General features: G+C 44.3%; 1 protein-coding gene across 9 annotated transcripts; it reads left to right on the top strand.

Moving 5' to 3' along the window:
* The first annotated feature begins 1,092 nt into the window (after positions 1 to 1,092).
* LOC133892510 (uncharacterized) lies at positions 1,093 to 22,215 on the top strand. 9 transcript variants are annotated; one of them, XM_062333338.1, is made up of 19 exons: positions 1,093 to 1,246; positions 1,335 to 1,873; positions 2,492 to 2,602; positions 2,741 to 2,797; positions 2,893 to 2,969; positions 3,060 to 3,159; positions 9,112 to 9,185; positions 10,266 to 10,366; positions 10,952 to 11,055; positions 11,287 to 11,340; positions 11,431 to 11,486; positions 11,575 to 11,613; positions 11,862 to 12,003; positions 12,200 to 12,384; positions 18,443 to 18,510; positions 18,730 to 18,802; positions 19,004 to 19,065; positions 19,809 to 20,955; positions 21,678 to 22,215. In XM_062333338.1, the coding sequence occupies exons 2-19, from the start codon at positions 1,793 to 1,795 to the stop codon at positions 21,931 to 21,933; spliced, it is 2,787 nt and encodes a 928-aa protein (XP_062189322.1). In that variant the 5' UTR covers positions 1,093 to 1,246; positions 1,335 to 1,792; the 3' UTR covers positions 21,934 to 22,215. The 9 variants fall into 9 exon arrangements, with proteins under 9 accessions (XP_062189322.1, XP_062189321.1, XP_062189324.1 ...); XM_062333337.1 differs by lacking the exon at positions 1,093 to 1,246 and having other exon boundaries at positions 1,264 to 1,873; XM_062333343.1 differs by lacking the exons at positions 1,093 to 1,246; positions 1,335 to 1,873; positions 2,492 to 2,602 and adding exons at positions 8,526 to 8,553; positions 9,282 to 9,316 and having other exon boundaries at positions 2,893 to 2,959.
* Positions 22,216 to 22,637: the final 422 nt, after the last annotated feature.

Here is a 22,637-nt window from a genome sequence, read left to right as displayed (position 1 = left end):
TGGGACAGCGGCTTGCGAGCCGTGCCTAGCCTCCCTTCTTTTCGATTTTGGTCGAATTTCGCTGTGAGTATCCTCCCCTTCTCCCTCTGGACAGCACTATGCTCTGTGATGATTTTGTATGATCTAAGATTGGGCTATTAGCTGAGTACAATAGTTTTTAGACTTGTGTTGCACTGGACATTTGAGCTATTCGGTGCTGAATGTGGTTCTGATCTCTGGCCATAGGAATACAGACTGTGCTGTTCTGTTCAGTGGCCGTGGCCTCTTTTGCTTTTGTTCTGAACCTTTAATCACATATGTACAGAGAAGGCTTATGTTACTTTACTGAATATTTGGTCATTGTCTATCTACATGTTTTAGTTTCTGTATGCTCATGTTAGAACAGCAGTGACAAAGAAGTACTCGGTTTACAGTGCTTGAAATTGATAATTTGTCCAAGCTCTAATTGCTAGTTGAGATCTTAGTAATAGCCCAATCACTGATGAGATCAATAGAATAATTAGGGAGCAAGACTTCTAAGTCTTGGGGCCAATTGTTTGACATAAATCTGAGAGCAATAAATTTTTCCTTTCCATATGTCCTGTCATTCTTTTGGAGTACTTGCTCACATGCTATATTCTGAAATCCGGCTGTTTAAGGTACACATGATAGATGTTACTACTGTCTTTTTACAGTTGTTCAGTTGTTCTACCATATGTATAGATAGCTCCTTTTTTCTGTTATTGCAATTATATGTTTGGAATAATATACATGCTCAATTTATGGCATATATTTCAACACAAGCAAGCCATCTGCCAATTTCTCACGGCCTACTCCAGGAATATGCCTTCCTTGCAAGGCGGAGCAGCAGCATTTGCCGTCCGCCGCGAGCGTATCCCAACGAACACGCAAAACATACCTAACGAGCCGACGGCCGAGTACAGTGCCCCGAAACCATAAGCCAAAACCTCTACCATTTTCGCGTGAGAAGCAGTTGAACACAGCACCCGCTGGCCGCTGCCCGCTCACACCGCGCGACTTCGCCACGTTGCCGGCGGCGGCGAGGTGAAGAAGTTAGAAGTCTATATTCTTTTCACCGAACCGGCAGAAAGGGTCAAAGGAGAATGAAAGATTTGCTTTGGAGAGGACAGGAAAGGACACCAGCGCGGCCGCAGTCCACTTAATTAGCTGCAATTACGCGATACCCCTTGCTACATAATGCAGCCGGGAGCCAACTGGAGCAGCAGCGAAAGCGACCGCCGGATTGGTAATGGGTCCAAGACTTCGTCTTATTCGATTGTTTTAGAGAAAAGATAAAGATTAAAGCTTTCTCGTAGCTTCCCTCCATTGAACAGACAGGCGGTTCTGGGGGGTTTCGCCGGTTCAGCTCCAAGGTCCCCGATTCCGTCGAGCCGAAGACCCCTCGTGTTTGGCGTGGCGGCTGCTGTTCATTCTTTTTTGCTGGTCTCTCCTTTTTCCCTTTTTTTTTCCTGGGTTGGGGTGGGGGGGGGTGCTGGTAAATTTGTGAGGACTTCTTTTTGGTGTGATTTTGGTTTTTTTTTTTACTTGCACAGGCTCAGCTACTGTCGTTTCCTTTCCTCCTAGTTTCAATCTGTTTGGAATCATGGTTAATTCCTGTCCAATTAAAGGGGAACCATTCGTCAATTTTTTGTTCTTTAACGCTTTTGTACTGGAGTTCTTCGTTCTTGCACGATTTCTCCCAATTTTGATGTTTTCAACTTTTTGCAATTAAAAGTTTGTTTTTCCCTATTCGTTGGGGGGATAATATTGGGGTTTTGGCGGGTGCGTTGAAATGGTAAGCGGGAATTTGCTTTACCGGAGGAAGCGCTCGTGGCGTGCCGATGAGCTTGTGAGCAAGAACACCCTGCAATTGGTGAGAGCATTCTCCCTTCACTTCCCTTGATTGGTCCTACAATCTTTTCCTGGCTGTCCTGCGCATTGGGCTGGAAATATCAACGTTGTAATGCATCCCTTGTTACCAAATTTGCTAGCGTAGATGGTTTGATGGGAAATGCTAATTCTAGTAATAAGCTACTCTATTCTATGACTGCTTACCCTGTTATCTAGTTACTAGTTATGGTAATTGTGAATATTTCAGAGTCTTCTGAAATGTTATTTAGTTCTAAATTGTGCCTTGCCTGCTTGATAAATCTCATATTCTATTTTTAAGGGTGTAGTATGTTGGGTACTTGTTTGATTGACTGTTGCAGATCAAACAGTTGTATTTTCTCCATCATTGTGGTTGTCCTAAGAATTTCATCTGGCTCTACTAAATCAAATAGCAAATTTCTTAACCATCTGTATTTGACCAAAGCTTCATATGCTTCTCAGAACTTCCTCCATTTTATTTGATTAGTTTTAGATAAAAAAGATGTGACTAGTCCAGGGTATGACATGAATTTGTAAGATCAAATAGTCGTATTGGAGTTCTATTGTGACTGCCTTGATTTTTTGCGATATTTCTTATCATTTTCTTTTTGGCAATGCTCAGCTGGACTTTGATGATGGCTCACCACCAGAGCATGCATGGAGAAGGAAACTAAGCAGTCATGCTAATAGATTGAAGGAGTTCAATGTTACATTCAGAGAAGCAATTAGAATGGTATGGAAAAATGCAACTCTCAACTTTCCTCGTTCCTGGAAGTTGTACCTGTCTTCTCTGTTTCTTCATTCTGCTGAAGTCTTGAAGTGATACATGGAGAGTCAACATAACAAATTATATGTTTTCCCGGACTATTAGATGAAACTTGGTCTCCGGCTTTGGTCATATATCCGGGAAGAAGCTTCTCATGGAAGGGTAATATGTACTTTATAAGCTAATGCTTATTTTTTTTACAATTGATCTTTTATTCTGATGGTTCGCTTTTAGCTTGACAACTTACCAATTGGCAGAAAGCGCCAATTGATCCATTCACTAGGGAGAGCAACAAACCCTCAGCCTCACAAGGAGTACCTCTTGGTGGGATGGGGTGTGTGTTACTATTGGTTTGCAGCCGGCATTTCCATCTTTCTGTTTCCAGAAACATTTACTGTGTACCATTCAATCCCTTCCTTTTCAGGAGTGGTAGCATTTCAAGAGGCTTTAGGGGGGAATTCAAGCATTGGCAGATAACTCCAGGTTCTTGTGAAATGTCACCTGTGATGGCAAATCAATTTTCGGTAACTACAGGACCTTTTCACTCTGCTGCTGCATCTTGAGATTCTGCGAACTAGAGGTTCATAGTAGAAGCTTGGTCAAATTAGAGATTCTACACTAATATGAAAACTCGTGAAAATCAGATATGCAAGTTTCAAAAAAATCTCAGAAAAATACTAGATGTCGCGGTGGGCATGTTCTTAGAGTTACGCAGAGTTTCAAGTTAAACTCAACCACGTTGGCAATGTTAGGAATAGCAACTTGTATTCACTGGAGGTCCTGTGCTAGTATATACACACATATACAAGTGACAATATGCAAGAAACCCCTTATAGGCTGAGGATGTTATACAGAGCAATATATATATCTAATACCCCCCTCAAACTCATGGGGATCAACCACACTGAGTTTGGAGAGATAAAATCTGTGCTGAGCTGTATTCTGTGCATTTGTAAAGAAATCAGCCAACTGAAACTCGGAAGGAACATACTGAAGAGCAACCACCTCATCATGTACCTGTGTCTGTGTGTAAGAAGCATTAACACCAATATGCTTAGTGAGCTCATGCTTCACTAGATCCTGAGCAATACCAATAGCACTTGTACTGTTTGAGTAAAGAGGAGTAGGTGCAGGAGAAGAAACACCAAAATCCTCAAGTAACCGCCGTAACCAACTTAGCTCCGCTGTCAACAGTGCCATTCTCGTAACTCAGCCTCTGCACTAGAACGAGAAATTGCGGTTTGCTTTTTAGTCTTTCATACAATTTGAGAACCACCAAGAAAAACACAATAGACAGAAATAGGTCGACGATTAGAATGATCGCTAGCTCAAGTAGCATCAGAATAAGCACGAAGCTGTAAAGAGCTAGAGTGTGGAAAGAAGAGACGACGAGAGATTTTCCCAAGAAGATAGCGCAAAATACGCAGGAGATGACTATAGTGAAGCTGAGTAGGAGCGGAAATAAATTGACTGAGGATGTGCACTAAGAGAAATGTCAGGACGAGTGACATCAAGGTAAACAAGACTCCCATTAAATGACGATAGCGAGTAGGCTCCGCAAGAGACTCACAATCAGTGATCGAAGCTTGAGATTAAGCTCGATAGGAGTCTCAATAGTGCGCTCATCAGTGAGAGAAGTACGATGAAGAGGATCTTGAATCTACTTCTCTTGGGATAGAAAGAAGCTCCCAGAGGTAGAAGAAATCTCAATCTTAAGAAAGCAGCGAACAAGACCAATATCGGATACAAAAAACTGGTCACTGAGACGAGCCTTCACAAAGACAATATACTCAGAATCATCTCCTGTAATGATCATATTATCAACATATAAGAGAAGAGTCTGACTACGAGAGGAACTGTGAATAAAGAGCGCAAGATCATAAGCACTAGTAGAAAAACTAGCGGCAATGGTCACAGAAGAAAAGTGCTCAAACCAAGCTCGATGGGCTTGCTTAAGGCCATAGAGAGAGCGACGGAGACGAAAAACCATGCCCTCATGAAAATAATACCCTGACAACGGGTGCACGCATTAAGAAAGGTATTCTTGACATCAAGCTGGAAGATAGATCATTGACGCACAGAAGCAACGATAAGAAGAGTGCACATTGTAGTCATGTGTCCTACCGGAGTAGAAGTCTTATCATAGTCGTGACCATGCTCTTGCTAGAAACCATGGGCAACAAGACGAGTCTTATAGTGCTCAAGAGAACCATCAGAGCGGGTCTTCACTTTATAGAACCACTTGCACATGATAGAACGAATATGTGGGGGAAGAGGAACAAGATCCCACATACCCGTGCGCTCCAGAGCAGCAAGCTCCTCAGCCATCGCATGTTGCCATTCCTGATGAATAACAGCCTCATGGTAAGAAGACGGCTCAGCAGGAACGGTACCAGCAGAGCCAAAACGATCAGGAGGTCGAATCGAATGGCGATCACAAAGAGAATAGTAAGGAGAGGAAGGAACTGAATCACCAGAAAAAGATGGCTTATCAGAAAGCTGCTCAGCGGGATGTGAGACATCACAAAAACGATGAGTGTAGTGGAAACGAAAAGGCTCAACTAGACCAGAAGTAGTAGAAACATGAGACGAGGTGACTAAAGGCTTGAAAGGCACCAAAGCACGCACAATAGGAGAGGATGGCAACGGTGCCCGGGGAAGTGAAGAAGAAATAGGTGTTATAGAAAAAGTGAGAAATGACAGAGGTTCGATCAAGGATGTTGAAGAAGTGGGAGTTGTGGTACGAGGATAGAAGGGACGAGACTTATCAGAAGTAACATCTTGAGAAATACGCATCTGGCGAGCAACAGGGTCCCATTGTGGGAGTTGTGGTACGAGGATAGAAGGGACGAGACTCATCACAAGTAACATCTTGAGAAATACGCATCTGGCGAGCAACAGTGTCCCAACACCTATAACCTTTGTGCTTAGCACTGTAGCCAAGAAAAACACTCAACAGATTGAGCAATCAGTTTGGTATGTTCATAAGGGTCGAGAAGAACATAACAAACACAAAAAAGAACCCCAAAGAGAGTAGTAGTTAGGAAGGTGTCCACATAGATGCTCAAAGGGAATCCCACCCTTGAGAGCAGATGAGGGCTGAATATTGACCAAGTATGTGGAAATGAAGACCGTCTCAGCCCAAAAATGAGGTGAAACAGAAGAGGCAAGCATAAGCGCATGAGCATCCTCAAGGATATGATGATGCTTGTGCTCAGCAGCACCATTCTAAGCATGAACTCCAGTGTAGGAGAACTGAGACAATGTACCCTGTTCAGTAAGAAAGGAACAAAGATGTCAAAAGAACGTTGAGACATTGAATCACTATGAGTATAAGGAAGTTGAATCTGTTTACCAAGCTTACAACCTTGACAATCTAAGGACACATCTTCAGAAACAGACCCTAAAAAACCACGAAGAACTAATGAAGACAGACGCGACCCACAAACATAATCAAGACGATGATGCTACTGCTGGAAGGAGCCATTAGTCGAGGAAGCAAAGAGACCGACGACGGCACTGGAAGGAAGATGAAGCCAGCCAAGCTCCCATAGACGCTAAGAATCATGGCGCCGGGGGTTAGTACCAACCAGAGCAACCGTGTGACGATCCTGAACACAGCAAGAGTCAGAATCTAGAATAACACGATAATTATGGTCAGTGAGCTGACCAGCTGACATGAGCTGCATGATGAGTTGGGGAACATGAGCAACAACAGGAACGCTAAATGAAGAAGTACTAAGAGTGCCCCGACTAGCAATGAAAAGAGAAGTACCATTAGCGGTAACGACATGAATATGAGAAACAAGAGGATGAAGTGAAGATAGGCTAGAAGAATCAAAAGTCATATGAAAAGATGCTTCAGAGTCAAGAATCCAAGGATAAATACTTGACTGCGTAGAAGGTAGTCTCTCAGTAACCGAAGAGAGTAGCAGAACCAGTAGAACATATCGGTGCAGAGCCAGAGGTAGCAACCAGGCGACGATGCAACATCACAATCTCCCGCTAAGTGTTAGCCGAAGAGGTAGTCAAGGAAGTAGCCGAGGTAGAAGCACCAGAGGAACGTCGAAGATGCTTCTTCTTCCGGAGTAGTTCGTCTCGACATGGCCCTTCTTCCTGCAGTAGGCGCGGTGAGGGCGCAGGTGGCGGAGGCGCACGAGAAGCAGATGGCGGTGTAGTCGAGTACGTAGGCGCAACAGGTGGACGAGTAGCCAACACTAAAGGAAGTGGCAGGAGTCCAGAATCTCTCGAAGACGAGTCTTCTCTGAGAGTAGCTCCGTAAGAGCCTCCACAAGCGTGACACGAGGATGTCGAGCAAGCAGCTGAGCTCGATGCTGCTCAAACTCTGGCCGAAGGCGAGTCAGGAACTCGTAGAGGCGGTGAAAGTCACGCTCAACACACAGATCTAAGCAGCACTGACAAGAGTGGCAACTAGTAACAGAAAGAGAGTCCAACTGATGCCACATATCCGACATCTGAGCATAGAGTGCATCAACTGTAGCATCATCCTGCTGAAGAGACTGCTCCTGACGAATAAGAGACAGATAGAGAGCATCCCCAGACGGCTCATGGGTCTGATGAAGATGAGTCTACATTTGAAAGGCAGTAGAGAACCCAATAATTTCAGAAGAAAACCTATGCTCCACACTAGCAATCAGAATAGAAGATGCACGAGCATCATCATCCATCCACTGAACACAGTTATACAACCGATCACGGTACAGCTCAAAAGCTTCCTGATAGGCGGAGACAACCTTCTCATAAGCAGCGATGGTGACATCAAAAGCTGCTTTGTCTCCTGTGCCTATAGTCGACTGCACGGGTTCTGTCGGAAGTTCAAGGGAAGGCGGATAAGGAACGTCACTACAGAGAACACCTCAAAGACGAAGCCCGCATATGAGGACGTGCATATGCTGCGTGAAGTCCCGGTAGTTGGCACCATCAAAGAGCACCAAGCATCGAGCACCGAGGAACTGAAACGATGCTCAACAACATCCTGAAGAGGTGACAAGTGACGGCGAGAGTGCAAAGGAGAAGTGACGGTCGAGACGAGAGCGCAAAGGTAACGGTGAGCAACAACAAGTAGCAACGAACGACGGCGAGAGCGCAAAGAAAGGCGGCAAGCGACAACAAGAGCGCAAAGAAAGCGGCAAGTTGCTGCAAATATTTTTGTACTCTTTTTTTTTCCGCTCGACCTATGTTACAAAGGACGACTCTGTTTCATAGCCGCCCAAACACAACCAAGAGGTAGCCGGTGGGAGGAAGTTGGCGGCTAAGGAGGCTTGCCGGCAGATAGTCGAGGGCGCGCACGGGCCGACGGTCGGGCGTTGGATTCGTATTTGACAGGCGCCACCGACGGAGGCGCGCCGACGGATAGCGGGAGCGCGGATACCACTGGTCGAATCCCGCACCGGATCTCAGCAAAGAGACGACAAGAAGCGATGACCTGACGCGAGGAAACAAAGTCCCGCTCGAGCGCCTCCTTCCGCCCAACGAGGGTAACGAGATTTGTCGGGGAAGGGGTAGGGATGGTGGGGGAAGATGAATCCGATGATTACTGTAGATGAACAGCAGCTGGAAGGGACAGTCATGCGAAGTTGCAACACGCGAGGATAAGAGAAACCCTAACCCTAAATTTTGGCTATGTATACCATGTTAGGAATAGCAAATTGTATTCACCGGAGGCCCTATGCCAGTATATATATATACATGTACATGTGATAATATGCAAGAAATTCTTTATAGACTGGGGATATTACACATAGCAATATATATATCTAATAGGCAATATATGATAAAGACAAATACTTGGTGAGATCACTTTTCATGCATAACTTGCCTTTTTCATATTTTTAAATAGAGTTAGAGTTTGACCTTGCACTTTTCCTAGGTATAGAACATGGACCCACCTACATCAGGTAATTTATTTTCTAGTTTTTTGTTTTTTAACTTTCAGACTAGGTTTTCAACACTAAACTAGTTTTCACAAGATAGCTCCCGGTTCTATTGATGTATTCGGAAACAGAAAAAAAGGAAATGCTTTTAAATGAGGTCATTTGTTAATAGTTAGTTTAGTTATTTTCCCGATTTGATCCAATCAGATAGCTGATTTGAAACTTTCGATATTTCGTCAAACAACTCATCATTTCCATCAACCCTTTTGTTGTGTTGCTCACTTGGTAGGCAGGCATAGCACTTCTAGGTAAAGTAAAATATACTAACAGATTAATTGATTATGTTGAAAAATGATGGCACAATTATGGTTTATTGAGATCTTCTGATAATGCCAAACTAGTCTAAACAGTTTCAATTTATTGCCTGGAGTCTTGACTAAGCTTCCTGATGTACTACATTATCTAGACGCTTAAGTTCCAGCTTGTGTATTAAATCAAGCAGTGCATGTTTTTGCTAAGAATAAATCTTGACTGACGAGTACATCTACAATGCTTATTCACTATGTTTAATAATTATTGCAGATCTTTGTCTCTCGAGAAGGAGGAAAAAAGAAATACGCTTCAGTTTTGGCCCCTGGTCAACTTGATGGTTTGAAGTATGATTGCCTTATTTATTCTTTCCTCAATACAGGCACCATATCCCTATGTTTCTGTGCTTATTATGTCTTATGCTTTGTGTTCTTTCCAAATAGACATAACTCTTGAGCGTTCTCTTCAGTCTTCACATGTAAGTGTATATGAACAAGTGACATAATCTATTAACACAAAGTACTATGACTATTTATCATATTTGTGGTTTTTTATCATTAAAAAGGCTCTGGTATTGTTCTAATGTGCTGCTATTGTCTTTTATTTTTCTTGAAGTATTTTAATACTTGTTCTTTTTTATGGATTAAAAAAAAATCATATTACCCAGCATGTCAAGCAGCCATCGGCAAGCTCGACTTGCACCACAATATCTGCTTTACATTGCCACCTGCCTAAGCTGTGCCTTGATCCGCATAGCGCCTCCGACAACATAATTGGTCTAGACCATGCATCCATGCCCATTGGCTCCCATTACGCCCTGCCATGCCTTGCCTGTATGGCACCCCAGGCCTATTTTGCTGTTCTCATATACGCCTCTTATGGCCAAATTGGGCCGACTCAAGGTAGGGTGATGTGGTCTCACTCAACAGTGACGAAGCCTGATCATGCTGGAGTCTGCTGTAGCTTTGTTTGGTGGTGTTCACTGCTGACTGGTAGACTAAGAGGATGAGGAGGATGTTGTGAAGCCTTGGAAAAGATTTAAATGAGATGAAGATGAATAGGCTGCTAGGAATCTGCTGTAGCTTTGTTTAGTGGTGTTTTTTTTTAGAGGTTCCTTCATGGAGATGGTTCAGATAAGTAGAGTTTGTTGTGGGAAGATATGGTTTGTCCAGGAGTTTGTGGAGAATGGTTTTCTCCAGCTTTAGCTGTGGTGTGGATATATTTCTGTGAATGTGAGGGGATTGTTGTATGAACCATCTGTAGTAAGGATATCAAACTATTGCCCAACTTTAAGAGGATCTATATTCAATTTAATTATCTATATGCTTACCTAAACTTGAAGAAGCTTTCTTTTTCTTTGTTCTTATTTCCTGGTACCAACTCAACCTGAAATTATTCACTATTGAATTTTCTGTTTCTTCGTACAGGAGATCTAGCGATGATGGTATATCGTCCTGGGATTGGAAATTGAAGGGTGATCGTTCGACCTACCATGCTTTGTTCCCTCGAGCATGGACTGTTTATGATGGTAATTTTACTAATCACTTTTTGAGAAAAGTTTTCTTTTGCTATTAATTCGAGCTCTCTTCTTTATACCATCACAAAATGCCCACTATCTCTTTAGCCACTGCTCTATCCATATTCATTTCCTTTTTGCCATTCCCATTAGGTTGATACCATTTTTTATGCTCTTTTACAGTATTTTCTTGATTTTCCTATGTTCTCATTTTTTCTCAAATGTCAAACAGTTTGACCTAAGGAAGCGGCAAAAAGGAAAGGGGCATAGATGGAGTAGTGGAAAAAGAGACAAGGGACATTTTGTTATTCTAGAAAAAATATTAGAATTGAAACCAATTGCAAAAGAAGATTTCTCTTTATTTTTTACAGAATATCACTTAAAGCAACAAGATGAGTTTGGTAATTAACAACATTGCTCTGTAAGTTACAGTCCAAGGTGCTATTAGTTTCCCATGGATAAAGGCCTATGTATGACATTTGAGTTTTCTTACATGGTGCATAATTGCTAACTGTTTGTGTGGATAACTAGCACATCATCCAAAATATTGCAAATACCCAAATGAGACTCACATGTTATTATCCTTTTGGTTTAAAGGTGAACCAGATGCTGAACTGAAAGTATCTTGCCGCCAAATATCTCCATTTATTCCCCACAACTATCAGGAGAGCAGTCTTCCTACCTCTGTTTTTGTATATACTGTAAGTCTTCATTGCTTTTTTGGAGAGAAGTTTATGCAAATACAATGTTGACTTGATGTTTCGTATATCTGTTAACCTTAAACTTGCTTTAAAGATTCATAAGCTTCTCTTGTTATTGCATTACTTGCAGCTATTTACTATATGTTTGACATGCAGTTGCTTATGGTTTTGTTTACAATGTGGTAACTTTTGTGGTATTCATATTCTTATATTTATATGGATATTTTTCAGCTAGTGAATACGGGAAAGGAAAGGGCAAAAGTTAGCCTATTAATGACTTGGGCGGTACTAGCTACTACACTTCATCCCATGTTTGCACCTAATTTGGATTTTATGATATATTATGTCTAATCACGTTTCTTGATGATATACCAGAACTCTACAGGAGGACTTTCACATCATTCTGGAGGTCATGTAAATGAGCCATTCATGTTAGTATGATATCAGTTAAAGCTTAATATGTACTCTATTGCTTGTAATCAATATAGTGAAATGATTTGTATTCTGTTTGACACGCAGAGGAGAAAATGGAATATCTGGCGTTCTTCTACATCACAAGCAAGTCATATACTGATCACTCCTTTTGCTATTGTTTTTGGCCAATTTCCTGAGGCATTTCTGATAAGTCCAGTCTTGAAACTAAGAGCTTGTAGCTGATCTTGAATTATTCATATTCTCTGCCTAAAGAAGGAAGAAATTATGCCTCAATTCGTGATGTTTTAGGCATATGTTTTCTAATCGTAATAACTTTTTTGTTACTTATAGACTACCATCGATTAGCTAATAGCTATTAAATGACATTGCAGGACAGCCAATAATAATCCTCCTGTAACATTTGCAATTGCGGCATGCGAAAACCAAAATGTAAATATCACAGTATTGCCTGCTTTTGGGCTTTCTGGAGAAAGTTCTGTTACAGCCAGGGAAATGTGGGGCACAATGGTCCAGGTGATTTTTCCTTTTCTCCTTCAGTCATTTGCCCCTGCCTGTAACTCCCTTTTCTAGACAAGAGATTATTGTATGCTAGTGCAAAGAAGGGAAATCTTCTGTCTGAGATATTGTTTTTCCCTGAAATAAACAAATGATTGCCATTTCATTGTCTGAGGCTGCATATCATGTCATCTGATTGTTTAATTGTTTAAAGGACGGTTGCTTTGATCGAGATAATTACAGTGCTGGTGCCAGCATGCCTTCTTCACTGGGTGATACAGTTTGTGCAGCAGTTTCTGCTTCCACCTGGGTTGAACCACATGGAAGATGTACTGTCGTATTTGCGTTGGCTTGGTCTTCTCCTAAGGTTAAATTTAAAAAGGGAAGTACATACTACAGGTAAATTCTTTATACCTAACTTTTATTTGGGTACAATTATGATAGATCCAAATTGGGATTGACACAACTCGGAGAGTTGTTAGAATTTTTTCTTGATTCCTTTAGTGCGAACCTTGAAGCTGTTGTTGTACAATGCATGTGGGAACATGCATATTCTGCACACATGTTAAGCTTTTCCTCCATCCGCACTTCAGCTTTTACTATATAGTGTTGGGATTAAATCACTCAATCCCCCTCTTTGTTGGAACCGATTCACTCGATTTCTCTATTTGCCTCTCTATATCTTGAATCACACAAGCACACGAAAGAACACAAGTAGTAATTAAGAACTTTTTCTTATATTATATTCACACTACTTAGTCACTACTTGCTTACATAACTTTACGCTACTACATATAGCTTTACGCTACTTACACATAGCTTCACGCTACAATTCACTTATAGCTTCACGCTACAGCTCGTTTATAGCTTCACACTCCAACACTACTTCACACTCCAACTCACTCTTGCACACCTTGAGTAGGGGGTGCTGTCGGCCATTGGTGCTACAGTATGTCGGTTTGCTACAGGAACCGATGTACCGGAGCAAGGGAGTTGGTAGTAGTGACTGAAAGGCCTACAGCTTCACAGGTAGTCTAGGAACTTACCCAAGACACGTACACTAGCAGTGGTATTTTTTTTGCTGCAATGGCTTGTTGCCTTTTCTGTTTTTTTCTTTATTTATACATTGTTAACCACTACAATATGACCTAGGTCAATCAGCTAATAACTACAGTCATTACTGCTTTAATTGGCTATTATTCTTCCTAATCTACTAGCTGAAAATCCCTAGGTCAATCAGCTAATAACTATAGCCATTACTGCTTTAATTGGCTATTATTCTCCATAATCTGCTAGCTGAAAATTTGCACACTAATGATTGTGAACCTAGACACTAGTATGCACCTGGACTGAACATGGACACTAGCAAGCACCTGTACACATGCGCACACATCAAGGTTTATTGCTAACAATCTCCCCCTAATCCTTGTGTGTGGACTTGGAATTGATGTTGAACATTCCAATCCTAACATGAAGCTCATGGAATCTGTCTCGCCCAAGTGCCTTCGTTTAAATGTCAGCGAACTGGTCCTTAGTATCGACGAAATCAACACTAATTCTCCCATCTTCTCGGCACTCCCTGATGAAGTGGTAGCACACATCGATGTGTTTGCTACGTTCATGGAAGACAGGGTTTTGTATCAGCGCTAAGGCTGACTTGTTAACCTTCAGCTCGACGGTGTCGGCGTCCCTCCCCTTGAAGTCGCCAAGCAGCCGAGCCAACCACACCGCCTGTGTGGCTGCGGTAGTGGCAGCAACATACTCCACCTCACAGGACGAGAGTGTCACCACCTTTTGCTTGAGAGCGTATCAACTCACCAAGCTGCTGCCGTAGAAGAACAAATCACTGGATGTACTCCTCCTTGTGTAAAAATCGCCGGTGAGGTCGCTGTCGGTGTACCCGACAAGTCGTGCCTCCGCTGTCCTCCCATAGCGGCAACCGAGACTTAACTTCACAGCCACATAGCGTAGGATCCTCTTCACTGCCGCCATGTGTTCCTCCGTAGGCTGCTCCATGAAGCGACTCACGTACCCCACGCTGAAAGCGAGGTTCGGCCGCGTTTGGACAGGATAACGGAGGTTTCCAATGATCCTCTGGTACTGAGTGACGTCCACCTCCGCCGCCGTGCTTTCACAGCTCAGCTTGAGCCTCTCCTCCATAGGGGTGTGCGCAGGGTTGCAGTCCCGCATCCCGGCCATCTCTAGGATGCGCTTGGCGTAATGCGCCTGGCACAGTGTGATCCCGCTTCTACTCTGCTGCACCTTGATGACAGGTAGAAGGAGAGCAACCCAAGGTCGCTCATCCTGAACTTCGCCTTCATCTCCTCCTTGAAGCGGTTGATCTCCGCCTTGGCTGATTCAGTGATGATCAAGTCATCCACATAGACCCCAAGGAGCAACAGCGAGTCGCCATGGCCATGCCTGTACATCGCCGCCTCATGCGGGCTCTTCTCGAACCCGAGAGCTCGCAATATCGTGTGCAGCTTCTCGTTCCAAGCCTGCGGCGCTTGCCGCAGACCATAGAGCGCCTTTCGCAGGCGCAACACCTTCTGTTCTGCTCCGGCAACGACGAAGCTCGGCGGCTGCGCGACGTACACCTCCCCCAAATCGCTGTTGAGGAAAGCCGACTTCACATCCATGTGATGCATCGGCCAGCCATCTTGCGCAGCAACAGCTAGCAGCAACCGAACAGACAAGACAAGCAACGGGTGCGAATACCTCACCGATATCAATGCCAGGTTGCTGCACATAGCCCTTGGCGACGAGGTGAGCCTTGTGCTTGATCACTGCTCCTGCCTCGTTCTTCTTGAGCTTGAAGACTCACTTCAGCCCAATAGGTCGATGCCCATGAGGAAGCTCCACCAGCGACCATGTCCTGTTCTGCTCGATGGAGTCCATCTCCTCACGCATGGTAGCTTGCCATGCTGGATCGTGCTCTGCTTCAGCGAAGGAGCGCGGCTCTCCCTCCTCGCTGACCAACAGCACCCCTCGTCATCGACGACGCGATTGGCAAGGCCTGGTGCCTCTCCCCCTCCAAGCACGTCGTCGATGCGACGGCAACGGAGAAGGGAGGAGTCGTGGTACGCATCCAGCCTGGCGGAGTCATTTGACGGAGGAGAGACGAACTCTAGGAGCGAGGCTGTCGCAGGAGAAGCCCCTGTGGGCGTGGCCCCTGCCCTTGCGGACGAGAAGGGCGCGGATGCGCCTCCTGCAAGGGGATCCAACGCCCCTGCGGGCACTGTCGATGTGCAGCCCACGGGTGGGTCTGCCGCGGAGGACGCCCCTACGGGCGTGGGCGACGAGATCGCCCCTGTGGGCGCCGGCGCAGCAGGATAAGCGCCTTCTGCGCTGCCTGCGGATGGAGCCAATGCGCCTGGGTGGATGTAGTTGACCACTGCCTCCACATGGAAGTTAGGTGTGGCTGTTCCACCGTCTTGCAGCACCGCCTCCCAGTCTCAGCCGGCATCCTCGTCAAAAATGGCATCCTCGTCAAAAACGACGTCGCGGGAGATGTGGACGCGCCGGGACTGAGGCTCAAGCATGCAGTACGCCTTGAAGCCATCCTCATAGCCGATGAAGACCATCGGGGTGCTGCGGTCGTCGAGCTTCTGTAGGCCTGGTTGTGTATCCTTTACATAACCAAGATATTCGAATATACGCAAGTAGCTTACAGTCGGCTTGCGCCCGTGCCACGCCTCAAATGGCGTCTCGCCGTCAAGACTTTTCGTCTACGCCCAGTCGAGGAGGTAGACAGTCGTGGTTACAGCCTCCCCCCAAAATTCAGCGGGCATCTTCCGCTGTTAAAGGAGGGCGAGGATGGTCTGGTTCCTCCTCTCCACCACGCCATTTTGCTGCGGCGTGTACGGCGCGGAGGAGTGTTGCTGCACGCCGTGGTCCTCGCAGTGGCGCACAAATTTAACGGAGGTGAACTCGCCACCATTATCCATGCGTAGAACGCGGAGCTTGTGCCCGCTCTCCACCTCCACAGCAGCATGGAACTTCGTGATGACCGCTGCAGCATCACTTTTTGCTGTGAGAAGCGTTAGCCACATGTAGTGGCTGGTGTCATCTACCAACAGCAAAAAACAGCGGCACCCGCTTGGCGTCGCCGGCGTGATGGGGCCGCAGAGGTCGCCGTGGACGAGGTCTAGGACGCTCTCTGCACGGTACTTCACCTTGGCTAGGAACGGGGCTCGGTGATGCTTCGTCATGACGCAGGTGTCGTAGAGCTGCTCCACGTGTTCTAGCCGCGAAAGACCATGCACCATGTCCTGGCGGCCAAGCTGGTGCAGCGCGTCGAAGCTGATGTGGTCGTAGCAGGCGTGCCAGCGCCACAAGTCGTTATTGTGCTGCACCGCGAGATAGATGGGGCGCGCGACGTTGAGGCGCAGGATGTAGAGCCGGTTTCGCTCGCGGTTCACCTTGGTGATGAGATGGCGTTGGCGATCCCAGATGCGTAGCACGCCATCCTCGATCAGCACATTCGAGCCACACTCATTGAGTTGGCCGACGCTGATGATGCTATTCTTCAAGCGTGGGATGAAGTAGACGTCGGAGAGAGCCTTGTGCTCGCTGTTCTTCTCGGCGAACAACACCATGCTGCAGCCGTGGATCTCAACGAGCGATCCATCGCCGAACCGTACGGTTCCCTGTACCGCGCGATCAAGCTTGGCGAAGACGTCGCTGCGGCCCGTCATGTGCCTGGTGGCGCCGGTGTCGAGGTACCAGCCCTCCTGGAGTTCACTGGTGTCCGCCTTGCCGAGGAATGCCTACGCTCGCGGTTCATCGAGGTGGACTGTTGTCGACGTCGGCGCGGTGTCGTCGTTTAGCGCGCAGACCTGCGCCATTAGTAGCGCTGGCTCGTAGTCGTCCTCCTGCACGAGGTGCACCTGAGCTCATTTGGGCTGGCGGCAATCACGAGCCCAGTGACTGGTACGCTCGCAATTGCGGCAGGCATCGCGATCGTCGTTGCGGGCAGCGTTCTTGCCATCAGTTGCGCCGTTCTTGCGCGAGCCACAGGAGCAGCGATTCTTGTTGTCGCCTTTGGCAGACCGCGACCCCCCTCGCTAGCTCGCCTTCCCTTCTGGCGCGCAAGCCATTGCTCCTTCGTGAGCAGCAGCTTGCCATCGAATGTCGATGGCATTCGATGGCAGCACCTGGTTCGGATCGAGGCGGTCCTCCGCTGCCTTGAGCCATCCCGTGACCTCCTCGATCGTCAACGTTGAGTTGTCGAGGAGCGTCTTGATGGAGAGCGCGATGTGCGCGAATTTGGGAGGGACAACCCGTAGGTACTTGGCCACGACCTTGGCGTCGTCGACCGGATCACTGAGTACCTCCAGCTGGTGGACGATCCCGGTGAGGCGCATGGCGAAGTCGTCGATTGACTCGCCGTCGCGGAAGGAGATCGCCTCGTAGTCCTTCCTCACCTTCTGGGTAGTCGCCTTGTGAGAGCGCTTGGAGCTGACACGCATTGTCTTGATCGCGTTCCAGGCCTCCTTTGCCGTCTTCTTCGCAAGGGAGGTGACCATCTCCAGCGGGGCTACGTGAAAGATGGCCTCCATTGCCAACCTGTCGTCGACCCTGTCCACGCCACCCTTGTCCACGGCCTCCCAGAGGCCGTGGGCTTCAAGCATCACCTCCATTATCACCGACCACTCGGTGTAGTTGTGCTTGGTGAGCAGCGGATACGCGCCTCCGACATCTCTCACCACGCACTGCATCACAGGCACAGGAGCTGCAGAAGGGTCATCTTCACCCGCCATAACAACCTACTGATACCAATTGAAAGGTCTACAGCCTCACAGGTAGCTCAGGAACTCACCCGAGACACACGTTCACTAATAGTGATATTTTTTTGTGTTGCAATGGCTTGCTGCCTTTTCTGTTTTCTTCTCTATTTATACACTGCTGACCACTACAATATAGCTTGGGTCAATCAGCTAATAACTACAGTAATTACTTCTTTAATTGGCTATTATTCTCCCTAATCCTCTAGCTGAAAATTCCTGGATCAATCAGCTAATAACTACCGTCATTACTACTTCAATTGGCTAGTATTTTCCCTAATCTACTAGCTGGAAATCTGCACACTAATGATTGTGAACCTGGACACTAGCAAGCACCTGTACACATGCGCACACATCAAGGCTTATCACTAACAGTGACATATACTACAGTGATTCATTGTTTGCTACAGTACACTAGGATTATTCTAACATATAGTACTGACCTTTTACAGTACACAAGGATTATTCTAACATATAGTACTGACCTTTTTGACTGAAGAGAAGTATATTTAATCTCAGATTGTCTTCTGACAAAAGCTTACCATTGATAATACTTCTGTCTTTCATTTAAGCTGTCCATAGTGATGTGACTTGTATTGTTGATAACAAAACTCCAGGATTGCTAGCTTTCTGCTGATTCAATAAGATTTTATTTCATGCTCTGTTGACAGGAGATATACAAAGTTCTATGGAACTTCGCCAAGATCAGCTATAAACTTGGTACAAGATGCTTTGATGAGTATGCTTCCTGTAAACATCCATTGCACAACATATATCTTTCTTCCCAAGTCGTGGCATAATTTTAACATATGATGGCTATAGTTGTTAGCTTTCGTATCATGTTTGAATATTCTGGTTTGATTCATTCATTAATCTTACTGCTGCCTTTCATTTGCGATGTATTTCTCTCTGGTTACTTTCTTACTTGAGAATATTTGTCTATTAATCTGACTTTCAGAGTATAAGCATTGGGAAGAGGAGATTGATAAGTGGCAGACCCCGATTCTTCGTGATGAGAGGCTTCCAGAATGGTACATACCTGTGCTGTGCATGACTTACACTGGTTTGATTGCTTCTGAGATAGTTTTACTCCCTGCTTATTAATTAGGTGGAAGTTCATACTTATACATCATAAATTTTCTGTAGAGACCTTAGGATTTAGTTCGTTATTCTTAGCTTTCAATGCGCATGATAAGTAAACATGTGTGCTTTATCATCTTTAATTCTTGCAGGTACAAGATTACTCTCTTTAATGAGTTGTACTTCCTAGTAGCTGGAGGAACTGTTTGGATTGGTACTAATCTCTGCATATGCTTGCTACTGTCTTATTACAATTCTCTTCTCTCAATCATATTAGTTCTGCAAGTAACACATGGAACTTGAAGTATATTGAATGTACACATTACTGGAATTGGACAATAGTAAATTTTACATTTTTTAGAGATGGTAAGCAATGTGATGACTTCAGTTGTCTTATCATGAAATACCCTTGTCCAGATCCGTGCTTGGAGTATCAGCAACAAATTGATCTCACCCTCTGTTTACCTTCTGTTCGAGTGGCCCCTTTTGGACAACAGTATAAAAATAAATAGTCAACATACACATTATGTTTTCTCCTTCATCGATCCTTATTCACACAAATTTCTTTATGAAGCACTGCTTCATCCATATATAAATAGTTTTATCTCAATATGAAGTTGTTTTGTAACAAAGAAAGTATTCCTTGCAAACTGGTGTTGAACTTGTGTTTATTGTTTGATATGGAAAGAGTCTTCTTTTGGTGATAAAGTTGCTACGGAATACGGAACTAAGTAAATATCATTATAATAGTGGATCAAGAGCATGCTAAGTTTGTTCCTCGAGCATACAAATCCCATTATTCTGATCTTTTGGACTGTCAAATTTTTTGTCTGATTATATCTACTCTTGTAGAAGGTGACTACCAAAAATTATATTTCAATCTTTTACACACGTATTTGTGTAATTACTAATCTCATGATCGTTTTACAGTTTTGGTATTTGTATTGTTACTTGCAGATAGTGAATCTTTGGTGGTTGATGCTGATAACAAGTTGAATTCAAGTCTCTCTGAGGACAGTGATTTGCCACTTAATGATAGCACATGCAATTCTACAGTTCCACTTATTGGTTTAAACCCACATGAGATTGATGACAAAGAAAATGTTGGGAAGTTTTTGTACCTGGAAGGAATAGAGTACTTCATGTGGTGCACTTACGATGTACACTTCTATGCCTCTTTTGCTCTTTTGGATCTGTTTCCTAAGATTGAACTGAGCATTCAACGTGATTTTGCTAGAGCCATTTTACGGGAAGATAAAAGTCGAGTCAGATTTCTTGCTGATGGTGCCTGGGGGATTCGTAAAGTAATCGGTGCTGTCGCCCATGACCTTGGAGCACATGATCCTTGGCATGAATTGAATGCTTACAATATACATGACACAAGTAGATGGAAAGATCTTAATCCCAAGTTTGTGCTCCAGATTTACAGGGATTTTGCTGCGACAGGTGATATGTCATTTGGCAAGGATGTCTGGCCTGCAGTTTGTACTGCTATGGAATATATGGAACGGTTTGATCATGATGGTGATGGTATGATTGAGAATGATGGATTTCCCGATCAAACCTACGATGCTTGGACAGTTCAAGGAGTAAGTGCGTATTGTGGTTGCCTGTGGCTTGCTGCCCTTAAAGCTGCAGCGGCACTGGCCCGCAGCCTTGGACATGATGACTATGCTGAGAGGTACATGACAAGATTTGCAAAGGCTAAATCCGTTTTTGAAGCCAGGTTATGGAATGGCTCGTACTTCAATTATGACAGTGGAACAAGTTATAATAGTCGCTCGATCCAGGCAGACCAGCTTGCTGGACAATGGTACACTGCATCATCAGGGTTGCCTCCTCTATTTGATGAGGATAGGATAAAATGCACGCTTCAGAAGATATTTGACTATAATGTGATGAGGGTGAAAGGAGGACGTATGGGAGCAGTGAATGGTATGCATCCAAATGGGAAGGTAGATGAAACTTGTATGCAGTCAAGGGAAATCTGGACAGGAGTAACATACAGTTTAGCAGCAACGATGCTGCTCCACGGAATGGAGCATCAGGCCTTCACTACTGCAGAAGGCATTTATATTGCAGGATGGTCTGAAGAGGGCTATGGGTATGCCTATTGTTTTGTTTCACTATACTAAAATTTTGGTCCTAGTATCCTTTTCCCAGACCATGCCATGCATTTCAATGTGATTCAGTTCTCATATATTAGTTTATTTCAGATGACAATTGTTATGTAACGTAGGATTTAGTCCTAAAGGGTTTAGATATTACTACTTAAAAACAAATGTGGAGAGAGGTCGATTGGATCAAAGCCACGATAGTCATACCGGCCTGGCTGATCATGCATATATAGCAGGCAATAGCCTGACGGGAACATGAGAACAGAGCTCTCAGCTACAACAGAAAGATTAGGTAGTTTGGATAGCCAACTTAGACTATAAGGTACGCGGTGTAGCTATCTGTTAGTTAGAGATAAAACTTACCTCTTGACACTACTGTGCATTTATTCTTAATTCTTCAATGGCTGCTTAAAGCTCAAAATCGTAGCTGTCCTCTAGTTCCTACTGAAACTGATAATGGAGAGCTTATTTATTGTAATGTTTTATTCATTGTTCTTGGTAACGGATATAGTTGTTTTGGGTACCACATTTTCATAGCTTTTATGCAGTCACCGGTTTGTTGTGTAATGGAAAAGGAGCAACATTATTAGACATATTCGTATGTAATAGAAAATGAACCACATTATTAGACATATTTCGATGTAATAGAAAAGAAACCACATTATTAGATATATTCCACTGATAAACAATTTGCTCAAAACAAATTCAGGTACTGGTTCCAAACTCCAGAAGCATGGACAATTGATGGCCACTATAGATCACTGATATATATGCGCCCCCTTGCAATCTGGGCAATGCAATGGGCCTTGTCCCCTCCGAGGACGATACTCGAGGCGCCAAAGGTAAATACAATGGACAGGGCTCACATTTCTCCAGGCACGTTCCAGTTTCTTCAGGATAGCGTCAGGAAGATCACGCCCAAGAATGTCTGTTTTGGGAGCAACGTATTTAATTGTGATTGTTGATGTGATTAGATAATTTTTTATCTCACTCTCGTTGTTAGTGCATGTAAAAATATTGCAGAGTCTGGCGTGTGATCTTTTCGTGTTGTAAGCTTGCGGCCTTATGGTGTCCCACTCTCCACGGGCAGTGCGCCTAACTTTGTACAATGTGTACAAAAAATGTATAGGATCCTGTGTGCTATTGTCACGTGCAGTTACAGATGTTGGTTACGTTCTTCAATATACAAAGACTAGTACAATACTTATGCGTTGCAATGGTTTCTAAATTTTACACATTGTTAAGCTTTTGTTATAGCATATATTAGGCTGCTTACAAATGTTGCTCAACAAAAGATTGGCATTTAAAAAACTTAGAGATACATGAATCTAAATAATGATTGTTGGCACCAGCATGCTAAAGTCAATGATACAGCAAATACATGTTATTTCCAAGTGATTGCTAATGGTAAATTAAAAGTGTATTTAGCTTCTAAGTGTGGTTTTGTTAATTAATAATAATATCTATGAGCTAACAATGGAAGAGAGATATGCATCAAGATGAATGTGCTCTAAGTGATGCTCGTGTAAGTTAATGATAATACCTATGAATTAACAATTATTTTAAAAATTGTTATTACGATATTTCATATGAGATGTATAAATAATGAAGCATGGATTCGTTGAGAATTGCCATGAGTTCAAAGAATTGCATTAAAGTCATTAAACAC

This window comes from Phragmites australis, chromosome 15 (genome assembly GCF_958298935.1).
Source record: "Phragmites australis chromosome 15, lpPhrAust1.1, whole genome shotgun sequence".
Classification (NCBI taxonomy): domain Eukaryota; kingdom Viridiplantae; phylum Streptophyta; class Magnoliopsida; order Poales; family Poaceae; genus Phragmites; species Phragmites australis.
The sequence above is the reverse complement of the archived record's forward strand: the minus strand, read 5'-3'. Positions and strand labels throughout refer to the sequence as shown.

What these genes read in the sequence shown, in the direction of transcription:
- LOC133892510 (XM_062333338.1), top strand. Translation starts at nt 1,793, where the DNA reads ATGGTAAGCGGGAATTTGCTTTACCGGAGGAAGCGCTCGTGGCGTGCC. An exon ending in AAGGGAAGTACATACTACAG is followed by an intron (nt 12,385 to 18,442) that starts GTAAATTCTTTA and finishes CTCTGTTGACAG; the next exon opens with GAGATATACAAAGTTCTATG. An exon ending in GATGAGAGGCTTCCAGAATG is followed by an intron (nt 18,803 to 19,003) that starts GTACATACCTGT and finishes TAATTCTTGCAG; the next exon opens with GTACAAGATTACTCTCTTTA.